The following is a 12785-nucleotide window of genomic DNA, read 5'->3' as shown; positions in this document are numbered from 1 at the left end:
ATATATATATATATATATATACCGTAGCGTTTTTTCCGTGCAAAAGTTGTCAGGATAAGAAAAATATATTTACACTTATAGTAACACACTAAAGTAATAAGTATATATTTAAAGAAAAGTATACTTACATTTACAGTAACACTTATAATAAACACAACTTCGGTTAGTTACAATAATAATTTATTGTATTTATCGTAAAATACACAAAAATTGTCGTGATACGACTTTCACGAGATGAGCTGATTATAGGCGACCACACGGATAATAGAAATAATGGCGATTAACAGCGAAAACCATAGGTTCAGTCGGCTCGCGAGATATGCGCGAATCTCTAATGTTATCTCGGCGTGTTTTGTAAAATAGCAAATATCTATTTTGTTCAAACCTATAAATTTCATGGAACGTTTCGACTTCACTTAGTCCTCATCAGCTATGAATAAAAATTATAACCCAATACAATGAAAAACCCCGTACGATAAAATTAACCCATAATAAAATTGGCGCTCGAATGTGTCATATCTTGAATACCATCTCATCTTCATCTCCAAATAAACACATAGAGTAACAACCACATTCTATTAAGTCAAACATAAAACGATGTAATGTCATGAATTTAAATGTAAAAGCACTATTTCTTCGTTTAATGGCGAGAAAGGACAATCCGAGTATTTAAAGAGAATCTCAATCGAAAGTATTTAAAACAGAGAATCTCAATCACATCTCAATTATGATGTTGAAGCATAAACATTTTTCAGAGTTATGTAGAAAATGATTATGTGTAGAGTTCAAATAATTGGTAAATTGAGTAGAATAATTGTGAAGGTGAAATGCGTGAAACATATGCAAGTACATTTTTCTACAGAACTTATATGAAGATAATGTAAATGTAATATAAATTAATCAGATCCACATTATCACTCTTAACATAATATGGAAACACCTCTTACTTGTGACAATGATAAAATTTGAATGATGCCACATATGTACATAATATCAGACGAACAAAGAATCAACTAAATTTTATTTGTGTTTTTATTAGAACACTTTTGACTGCCTTTTCTCGCCATTAAAAGAAGAAATGATGCTTTTACATTTGAATTTATGACATTATGGTACATCGTCTTATGTTTGGCTTAATAGAATATAATTATTACTCTATGAGTTTACTTGAAGATGAAGGTGAGATAATATTCAAGATATGACACATTTGAGCGTCAATTTTATTATGTGTTAATACTTTGCGTTAATTTTATTCTACTGTACAGGATCTATAACATATTCGAGCACCAATTTTATTATGCATTAATTTCATCGTACGGGATTTTCCATACTGAGTTATAATTTTTATTCACGGCTGATGAGGACTAAGTGCAGTCAAAATGTTCCGTGAAATTTATAGATTTGTATAAAATAAATATTATCACATTGTACACCTAATATAACTTGTTTTAATGATGGTATAAGAATATAAAATATTTCATTTTTTAAGATGCGCTCTACGCAGTCATCTTCAACATGGCGGCTACTCTTTGATCAATCAAAGCGTTGTCCTAAATTTAGAATAAGCATTTGATGTTCTAATTTAGGATAAATATTTGATTGTTATCTTGATTTAGTCTTGATTCTGCCGGCCATTATGCGCAATAAAATATTTTATATTCTTATACTATGGTTTTAATTTGTGATCTAGGTAATTTCTATATTTGTGTATAAGTGAGCGTAAGAAATGATACTATGATGGAAAAGATAACATGGTATGTGCAGTTAGACAGTGTCTCCCTAAATCTCTGCTCTCTCCGTCTAGGACTGTTCATAAGGAAGAGCCTATCAATCATGAAATGCTAAACATGAGACGATATTCATAGTCCGTTTTTATTTTAAAATTGTCTTAAAAGTAATATCTTAAGAAGTTAATACAGTCCTCGGATTGACTTATCACGACATCTTAAATACAGTCCTAAGATGTCATAAGTCAATCCGAGAACTGTATTAGAACCTTAAGGCATTATATTTAAAACAGTTTTAAAATAAAAACGGACTATGAATACCGTTCCATGTTTAGCGGTTCACAGTTGTAGCCCTTGAACCTCATGAACATCCATAGACAGAGAGGGCGGAGATTTAGAGAGAGACAACTGCACACACCATGTTATCCCTTCCATCATGAGTGATACTGATTATTAATAAGTTTTTACGAGAGCGAAGAACTCTTAATTTCAAAACAATATAAGAGAATATAGGGCATATAAGAGTCAAATATAAAGAATTATTTTAATGAAAATTCAAACGAGAAATATATATAATATAATACTCTGTAATTACTTAACAATCATATGTATCTTACATGTTTCGGTCTCACGATTGAGTTCTTTTCAGATATTCAAGTCGTATTGTAAGAGTGATGTTACAATAGTTGAACGCAGTCGAAAAAATGGATGAAATTATATAAATAGTAATTATGAGAGAGCTGTTTTACAGAAAGATGAAAACTTATTCGCAAACGGTTGGACGACCGGTTATTTAAAATTTTCCGATGTTCTGGTAAAAAGTCAAATTAAGAATAAAATCAATTATACGATGATAAAAATCGAGCAAATATATCACTCTGGTAAAAATAACTCACCGAACTGGCCATATAGTTAAGTTTCGTATATCGAGAAGATGTTCGTCAATTTTCTTAAAAACGCGTCAGTATGTTGGTTTATAATAAAATAATAGCAATATTACAGTAGAGAAAAAAAGAGTTAGTCATGATATAAAATTAATGGTATATAAAGACAAAAATTATTATATGCAAATGTATTTAAAATAAGTCACGAGGTAAATGGATATGTTACTATCACGATAGACGAACACAACTAAAGAACGATAAAGTAATCTTGGTATTGCAATGTCAAATTTTGTTTATTATCGGAATATATGCTTTATGGAGGCTCTCAGTATTTGTTGGTAAATTGAGGATTTTTAATATTAATTTCAAAATCAAGTGCTTGTTATGACATGGTTTTTCGTCTAAAATTTCGATATTATTTCAATCGAAGTTATGTTGCAACCTATGTTCCGTTATTACTGAACGAGCAGACATGTTCCAGCGAATATGATTTTTGTGTTCATTGATTTTTGTCTTTAATTGTCTGCCTGTCTGTTCCGCATATGTTGCATCACAATCATTATAACTGATCTTATACGTTATTTTTGGAAAGATGAAGTCGAGAGTCTTTATATACTTTAATGTATTTTCGTAATTTATTAGAACTATAAAAAGACATCTTGATGTCGTCCCTATTAAATTTATTGAATTTTTTGTCAAAGATGGAATAAAAGGAACCATGAACCAAGATAAAGACACTGATAATTCATCTTTCTACTCAGAATTATTATGCAATACTGTCTTCTTTCGTAGAATGCTTTTGACTCTGTTGTTTATCGTCTCAAAAATGAATTTAAGATGATAGTCATTCTGTAATAATATTTCAATTTAATACTAATGTTAAATTTTTTGTGTGATATTCAGTATTAGAGAGTAAAAGAGCTCTATCTACTAAATTAATGATTATTCCTCTTTTTTGAGAGAGAGGGTGATTTGAGAAAAAATTTAGAAAAGGTCTCCCAGAAAAGGTCGGTTTGCCAATACTAATCGAAATTTAGTCATCTAATCGTGATTGTGCTATCTAAGATGTGTAGTGAGTCGTGACCTATTTCCAGGGTAAATTAAAAACGAGAATGAAAAGAATTAAAGCATTCTAAAAACGAATCTATTTTGGAAGAAGGAATAGCAATGCACAAATTATCAACATATCGATAATAAAATAATACATGATCATTAAACAACATCAAGGCAGTTCTCTCTCATTTTTGCAATACCAAGTCGGTAACGACGGGAGACAACAGAGAGTCCATGGATGTGCCGAAGTTTTGTTTGTAGATGGTATTATTAAATATAAACGTAGAATCTAAGATAAACCTGACTGCCGCCAAAAACTCTGTCACAGGTATGAAACATTTTTTAAAGATGTAATTCCAGTTTTTGTTTACGCAATCTATGGCTATTTCTATCAGGATATTAATAAAAAGTGACACAACATCTAATGAAATTAATTTATAGTTTGTTTAAATGTTCACTCCTTTTAGTTTATCAACGAGTTAAAAACTGTTTCTAATATAGCTCTCCGCTTTGGGGATTGCTTCAAATATTATGCTGTGTAAAAAGGAAGCTTACAACGGATTACCTATCAACGATACGATAACTCTATACGAGCAGTCAGGTATGTCTTCGGCAGTGCATAGACTCTCGGCAGTGACCCATCGCTACATAACAAGTGTCTATATTGAGTCTATAATAACTGATCATTAAATTTACTTTTTGATATCATAGCAAATATCTATTGTAAATTTACAAATATTTTGAAATCGTAACAAAACATAACATGATTTGTAAATCTACTGCACATTTCTATTGTAAATTCAAAAACAAATATTTTTCACAGTGTACAAGTATCGAAAATTTACTGAATTTATGTATTTAGTTAAAGTGTTGTGAAATCGCAAACATTTCTAACAGTGTATCTTTAAGCTTCAAATTTCTAAGAATTTGTTTGCCTTTGAATTCTCAAAATCCAAGAGCTATTGACATTTGGACATTGCAAAGGCTGTACGCGATTTGAATGATCGCAAAACGTTTCATACTCAAACAAAAGCAATTTGCAAAGTAGATTTGTCGTTGACCAACAAACGCGCAAACATGTACAACAAGAAAGAGATTACAGAAAAACAAGTTGGAGCAGGTCGAAGTATGACGCGCCTCCGGCGGAGGGTACAAGGGTGCCACAAGAGGAGGGAGTGACTCTTCGCAGCCGGGAAATAGCCGGGGCCACGAGGATCTCCCGCAGCACGATCGATCGGGTCTTTGACAACAGTAATCGGCGACGATACGGGATGGGCATTGTCGGTCGCTTCTTTGGGTACATTTATATTTCATTCTTTATTGCGAAGTCTGAAATAAATTAAACTCTTATGAGAGCTACACTGTCTTAATTGAAAACTAATTAACTAACTGTGTAAGATTATAAAATGTAAAGCAAGAAAAAGTGAAATCCATTAGTTTTCATAAGGTAACTTTAGAATATTAGTAAAGAAAATTTTATTAATTAATCTACCATACATCTTTTCCTCTAAATTAAATTATGTCATTATTATAATTTTTTTATACGCCTAGAAAAAAACAGTAGTAGCAATTGTATAAATGATAGCTACATACAAGTTTTATGTAGAATTAAGTATATAATTGAATAAATTATGTATTTTATAATTATTGCAATTAAATACTATGAATAGTTACGAAAATTTATGTTCCTTATAAAATAGTTTATTCAATTTTTTTTGTATTTTAATTCTACATATAAAATTTATATAGTTGTGATCTATATAAATATCATATAAAAACGCTATTTTCTTCTCTGAGTGTTACTTTACACAATATTGTAATTACAAAATATTATATCATTATTACTATTCGAGCAAAAAATGATTAATCGAATTAATGTCAATTCAATCAATCAATTCGTAATAAAATTCGTTAGTGGAGTAAATATCGCATATTACGGATATCGTAGAGATTAATGTAGATGTTTTGTCCATTAACAAAATCGAGATTATAGCAAACAAAACATATTAAGAGCTTCGTGAGTTATTAAATTTTTCTCCTATTATTTCAGACGATCTTTTCGGAAAAGCGTTGCGCACAAACCGGACATAAAGAAGCAGTTAGACAATTTCGAGGATCATCGACCGTATTTCACATACTGGATCACTACTGTGCAAGTATTGATTCTGATAATATCGCTGGCGTGTTACGGATTTGGTCCTGTCGGGATGGATCTCAATCATCGATCTGGATTGGTGAGCAAACAGAAACGATCACTATTTATTGACCACAATTATTTACGATTGTTTTCATTTTTTAAAAACTTTGTTTGGAATTTCATTACGTTTATTAAAAAACTAATCTTGCTAAGAATAAATTCAAATGTTTTATGTGCACAGTAAAAGATAAGCTTTCTTTTTATTTATACTGGATCAAAGCAAATTATGTAAGTCTATTCAATCCTTGTAGAATATAATAAGAAGTGAATGATCACTTTGAATTACAATTATAATAATGCTTTAAATTTTTATTTATGACAAAATTTTGTTTTTTTTATGTGTATGCTTAATCCTTTCAGAAAAAACTTTTTTTTAGAATTCTTATTTAATTTTTTCACAATTACTACAATATAATTTAAAAATTTTTCAGAATATATGTGTATATTTTTATTTATACAAAGTGCATCCGCAATCGGAACACACTATAAGATTAAGCATTTTATCCTAAATCTAAATAAAGCCTAATAATTTGTTAATCCGCAACGTAGTTAATTAACAAATTGTTTTTTTTTTAATAACGGGTTTCAAAACAAATACATTATTGACAAATACATTATTTATAACAAGTTTTTTGTTTTATAAATTGATTTTATTGTATGCCTAATGTGGTTGGTTCTGCTATTTATGTCGTTTGTATTTTACTGTAACATTTCTTCATCTACAGTTGGGAAGGCGAAATATAATTGAGCCATCAACTCTCTTTCTCAGTTTCTACCTCGGATTCTTATAAATAAAATTTTTTTAATGGCTCCATAGAGAAATAAAAATAATCAAAGAACTGGAAAAATAATCAAACAATGAATACAATAAAATGAAGAGTGTTTTGAAAACTTAATATACATAATGTATTTGTTTTAAAATCCGTTAATTTAAAAAATGTGGTTTATTAATTAAGTACGCTGCTGATCAACAAATTATTAAGCTTCATAGATTCGAAATAAAATGCTCAATTTTGTAGTGTGATTTGGAATAAAACACTTAATCTTGTAGTGTGTTCTGATCAGATTGTGATCGAATATACTCTTTATAACTTTTTAGAAAATTTCTCTATCTTTTTATATAAACCGATACATTTTTAAAAAGTGTTGAGAAAGTTTACATCTTTTCTAAAATTCTTTATACATATATGTAAATTTTGAGATACATTAAGATCTCATTTTATAATTTCCAAAAAAACCTAAAATTTAAATGAATTTAAGCTATTCTTCAGAAATCTTTATGTTTAAAATATAATAATAAAAAATTTTTTTTAATATTATAAAAATTTTTACACCAAGATATACGGTTGCAGTTGTTTAAAATATTTCAAGCTACATTTAAATATTTAAATATTGTTTTTGTTTATTAAATAAGAAATGAGAGGATAATATTAAATTCTTACATTCAGTGAGGGTTGAGTATGATTGAGAAAATAATTGATTGCGTCCAGGTTCTTGTAACAAGTTTGTCGTTACAACAAGTCGACTATCAAGAACCCGCAAACTTCTGGCTGGGTCCTAGGGCCGCAGATCTGATCCATCTTGGCGCTAAGTTTGCACCGTGTATGCGTCGTGACATCAAGATCCTAAAGGAGATCGATGTATGGCGGGAAAGAGAACGGGATACTGCTTGTTGCATTAGGAATGACGATTCCGGCTGCGTTCAATCGAGCAAAGCAGATTGTTCTGTAAGTTTCCTGGTTTTTTAAACACTTGTAATATTTTGCTAGCTCTTTACGGTCATGTTCATAATAATAAAATTTTCTTCCATGCGCGCCTAACAGGTCCGGGGACTGAGATCCACTGCTATGGTAAACTACGTAATTTTCAATTTAATTCTTTAACTTCAGAAAAAGCACTAGTGAAAAAAAGAAAAGAAAATATTTTTTAATTTATTGCATTGTGAGCGTCGCAATTTTTCATTACTTGAAATTGAAAGGACCCCGCACAGATATATCTTATGGAAATGTGTGGTTCAATTGGCTGAAATTGAAGTATTGTTGTCCTCGACATGCCAAACAAAAGTCTCAATATAGGCATGATTCTATAAATTCAGTATCTGTTTAAAGACGTTTAAGCAAATGCTGTTTTATGTACTGTTTTACAAGTATGTATTGGTTTAAGTATTGTTTTATTTACCGGTCAAATATAATTTACACACGTATGGTTTACAATACAATTATATAATTTATGAGACATCGACATATCACTATGACTACGGTTCATTTAATGCTCACAAAATACTCGTAAAATCATTCCATCTTTATTGTTTATTAAATATTAAACAAGAACGATGCTCGTAAGCATTGCGAGCGTAATATGAAACGCAGCCTATATAATATATTACACCAATACCGTACACATATATACACACAGATTCATAGAATACTAAAATATATCTTTATTTAGACTTTTAAATCTAATTATAACAATTTATATTCATTCACATATATTCATTTCTTTATTTTACATCTCTGTCTTTATTTCAAACACATAACCTTTCCACAAAATAAATGCTTTGATAAATTGATAGGGTTGGTTGCTATATTGAGATAAAAATGAGTATAGCAATTAATTTATTTAATTTTTTCTTACTTTGAACACAAATATATTTGTGTTTAAAGCAGGAGAAAATTAAAAAATTACACTTTCATTTGCATTTTATGCAACTGTATCCTTGTTGAAAATGTAAGTACACACACGCAAATACATGGGGGGGTGTGTGTGTGTGTGTGTGTGTGTGTGTGTGTGTGTGTGTAGAAAAAGAAAGAGAAAAAAAGAGAGAAAGAGGGGGTGTGGGAAAGATTCATATACTTGATTTGTGAAAAATATGATACAACCATAGGTTTCCACTTTAAAACGTTTCTAGACAAAAAAGTACTGAATTTGGTGAGTCCCCATTGAGAATTTTATTTGGATAACGTACTTCAATTTCAATCCGTTTAACTGGAAGACATATGTACAATATTTCCATAAGTTCAATGCGAATCCTTTTTTTTTTGTAATAAATATAAACACAAACTTTATATATTGTATGTCAATGTTGTCTCAATTTAATGAAAGAAAAAAAAATTTTTGTATTTTATATGTATATACAATATATATGAATATATTATATAATACTTAAAAACTTTAAAATGTGTTTTATATATATGGATATATATGTAATTTTTGCTATATAATTTATTTGGTTAATAAGTTGCGCACATTTTGTTATTAATTTACGCATGTTTCAATCAAAAAATTGCTATACTCAAAGAAAAATATAATGGTAGCTAAATAAAGGTGACAATTATACTGTATTATTTTAGTTACGTCATTTCAGTAAATTATATTTTTTTATACAAGTGTACTTGTATGTTTGAGGAGATGGCAGACTAATATCGTCTTGTATGCTGACGGACAATAAGGAAAAAAAGATCAATTTTGCTGCTATAACATGAATACATCATTTTTTTTATTGTTCCGATCGGCCTCTGTCCCGCCTGCCAGCTGACAGACTATCGCTTTAGCGTTTCTAAGCATAAAAATAATGATAAAATTGATAAATCAAGTTTGCTGAAATTATACGATAAAATGTTCACTGACTCTCGAACTATAGTATTTCAGAGTGAAATTTACATACATATCCAATTCTAGAAACCGCGCACTAAAATCTTTTTTGGTCTTGAAACGTAGTCATGAATAGAACTAGTAATATTACATAATAAATTGATAAGCAATTTAATAATTTTTTGTAAATTATTATAAGCATCTTAGAAAAATATTGTAAGCATATGGTACCTAAGCATCTTAAGAGCTGTAAATAATTTAATTTATTTCAAAAAATATTGCCTCAGCTGGGATTTATACTCACATTTTTCATATTCCGTGCAGGAATTCTTACCGTTTAACCACTTCGGCAATATTTGCTAATTAATTTAAATGTAATGTTTCTAGTTCTTTTTATGTTTGCGTTTTAAGATCAAAAAAGATTTCGATGCGCAGTTTATGGAATTAGATATTGTATATAAATTTACTATAAAATATTTAAGTACTAAGATCCGCTTTTTTTTTTATCGAAAATAGATTTATTTCTTTTAATTGATCTAAAACTTGTGTAATTGTCACTTTTATAATTGCTATCACTATTATGTCTTTTGCTAAATGTATCCGCAATATTATAAAGTCTTAGAAATTCTCTTTGCGCTAGCAATGAAATTAATTGCAATTATGTTCACTCTCGCAGAATACAATATCGACCTGGAAGAAGTGGGGACCTGGAGACAGCGGACCTGGCGGTCGCATCAGTGGATCAGTTTGTGGGCTGGATCCTAAGTTTTGCGATGCCCCGGCAAGCATCGCACCTTACGAGTGGCCAGATGACATCACCAAGTGGCCAATTTGTCGGAAAACTAATCCCTTTAACCAACGTTTCAGGTGAGTTTTCTCCAATCTTCTAAGTGTATTCATTCGTGAATTTTCCAAAGTACAAATGATAAAATACTTTCACATGAAACAAATCCATTTGCGGAAATATCTAAGCTTGTGAAAATAAAACTGTTATTCACGATGATTAAAATGGTTGCAAAAAAGAAAAATATCCAAAAATTTTTGTTAGTAAAAACGGGGATCAACGAGGCAACGCCAATTTTCCGATCGGTCGTTACAAGGATAAGATGGCGGAGCACATGGTGTGCGAGGTAATCGGTCACCCTTGTTGTATCGGGATTCACGGGATGTGTCGGATCACCACAAAAGAGTACTGCGATTTTGTCCACGGTTACTTTCACGAGGAAGCGTCCCTGTGCTCCCAGGTGGAGTGTTTGCACGATGTCTGCGGAATGATACCGTTTCTGCATCCAGAATGGCCAGACCAGTTCTACAGACTCTTTACCACCATTTTTCTTCATGCTGGGTAATAATTGATGACAAATTGCATTTTATGAAATTTATTTTGAATATATAAAATTTTATGCATTAATTTTATGCGTTTATTTAATCGTAAAATTTATGTGTAATTTGATTTCATATTAATTAATAACAAAAAATTTTTTTAGAAGTTTATTTCATTAAATTCATCCCACTAAGTAAAATCAATTTGCTATTAATTCAATTAAAAATTAACATTTATTTTCCTATTAAAATGTAATAAAATGAACTGATTAGTCCGAATAAATTAATTTAAAAAGCAAGAACTCTTGATTTATGTATTTATTTCAATATAAATTGGTTTTCTCAGAATCGTCCATTTGATAATTACGTTGCTGATCCAATACTTCCTGATGAGAGATTTGGAAAAACTGACAGGCTCGTTGCGCATCGCTTTGATCTATTTTATTGGTGCTCTTGCTGGGAATTTGGCCAGCGCAATATTTGTCCCTTACAGGGCAGAAGTAAGTACTTAAACTATTGTAGATGAAGATGACTTGGAACAGAATGTACTTTTGTTAAATGCGGACATAGTATCCATCTACGAGTCATTAGAGAAGAAAGTTAGAAAATTACCTTCCTTATCTCTCTCCCACTTAATATATCTGAATATATTTTGTTATCTATATGACGTGGACATTAAAATGATCCTATAGTTATCGTTTTGATTCAATAGGACTTGCACACATATGATTTACGTATCATTTATCAGGGATCCGGACCAAATTGGAATCGAAACAGAAAATGATTCCATAATTCTTTTTTTAGATAAACCAAAATTGAAATCGAAACCAAATTCTATGAAATTTATAATACCGAAATTATAATCAATAACTTTATCGGTTTGATTCTTTCTTTTTGTTTCTTTTTTTTCCCTTTTCTTCTTGTATTTATATTAGCGTTACAACTGTGATTTCTACATATATGTACCTACATATATTACATATAATATATAAAACATTGTATTAAATAATATATTTTTTAAATTATTTATTAATCAAAAACCGAAATTGAAATCGAAATATTTATTATTAATATTTTATTAAACCGTAATTGGAATCGAACTGAAAAAAATCTTTCAGTACGGGTTCCTGATTGACACATTACTATATACTGCTACATCAATACTCTAATTTGATACGAAAATGCGTTACAAAAATTATGCATGTGTGTGTATGCGTATCAAATTAGGCTAAATCTAATTCTAAGAACTCGACAGTGTGTGTTTGTTCTACTAAGTTATGAACTACATTTTATAAATACAGATTGCAAAGTTTTATGTCTAGCAAATACTCGTATAATCACAATGTTCACAACGCTCGCGAGTATTATTTGTGCTTGTTCAGCATTTGATGGATAACAAGGATGACATAATTCCATAAGCGTTGCGAGCATCAAGAGGAACGCATTCTAAGGAATAGTAAAAATCTCAATTTCAAAAATTTTGTTTAATCTCGATATAAACTTCACTGCACAGACATGTTATTCTTTAATACTGAAAAAAAATTTTCTAATCTATAAAAAAAATGGTTGCACAAAAATTATTGCATTTAGTCGATAAAAGATGAAACAGATGACTATAGAATCCTCTTAATTGCGCTTTGATAATAGTGATAAAAAATTTAAAAAGACGATGAGACAAATTCAGCTTTTTAAATAAGACGACTTCAACTCTCCTCTGATAACAAAATGCTAGCAAATTGCGACCTAATTACAAATTCGAATAGATTACAAAACCATTACAAAACCATAGCTATCTGTGTCTGCATTTGGCTGGACCTATTGATAACGCCAACAGAGGTGGCAGAAATCAAGCAAATCAGTCTACTGACATAACCTGACGGCAGATTGGCAACAAAAACCGAGCAAGATTTGTCATTTTTATTTAAATCGATCTGATTTTTTATAAGAAATTTTGTACATAACTATATATATATAACTATTATATGTAATTATACATAATTATATATATAT

General features: G+C 30.0%; 1 protein-coding gene across 3 annotated transcripts in view; it reads left to right on the top strand.

Annotated features, from left to right (window-relative positions):
* Window positions 1-12785, top strand: part of LOC108756382 (inactive rhomboid protein 1) — a 210125-nt gene that overhangs the window by 189659 nt on the left and 7681 nt on the right. For 2 of the 3 annotated variants that reach the window (XM_018500139.1, XM_018500138.1), the window contains exons 12-17: window positions 4767-4961; window positions 5715-5898; window positions 7352-7588; window positions 10129-10319; window positions 10501-10797; window positions 11122-11275. In XM_018500139.1, the coding sequence (XP_018355641.1) occupies window positions 4767-4961; window positions 5715-5898; window positions 7352-7588; window positions 10129-10319; window positions 10501-10797; window positions 11122-11275 (1258 nt within the window). Of the gene's footprint in view, window positions 1-4766; window positions 4962-5714; window positions 5899-7351; window positions 7589-7684; window positions 7712-10128; window positions 10320-10500; window positions 10798-11121; window positions 11276-12785 lie in introns of all 3 variants that reach the window. The other variant, XM_018500137.1, reaches the window with a different exon arrangement.

This window comes from Trachymyrmex septentrionalis, unplaced genomic scaffold (assembly GCF_001594115.1).
Source record: "Trachymyrmex septentrionalis isolate Tsep2-gDNA-1 unplaced genomic scaffold, Tsep1.0 scaffold126, whole genome shotgun sequence".
NCBI lineage: Eukaryota > Metazoa > Arthropoda > Insecta > Hymenoptera > Formicidae > Trachymyrmex > Trachymyrmex septentrionalis.
This window is presented reverse-complemented; position numbering and strand designations above follow the sequence as displayed.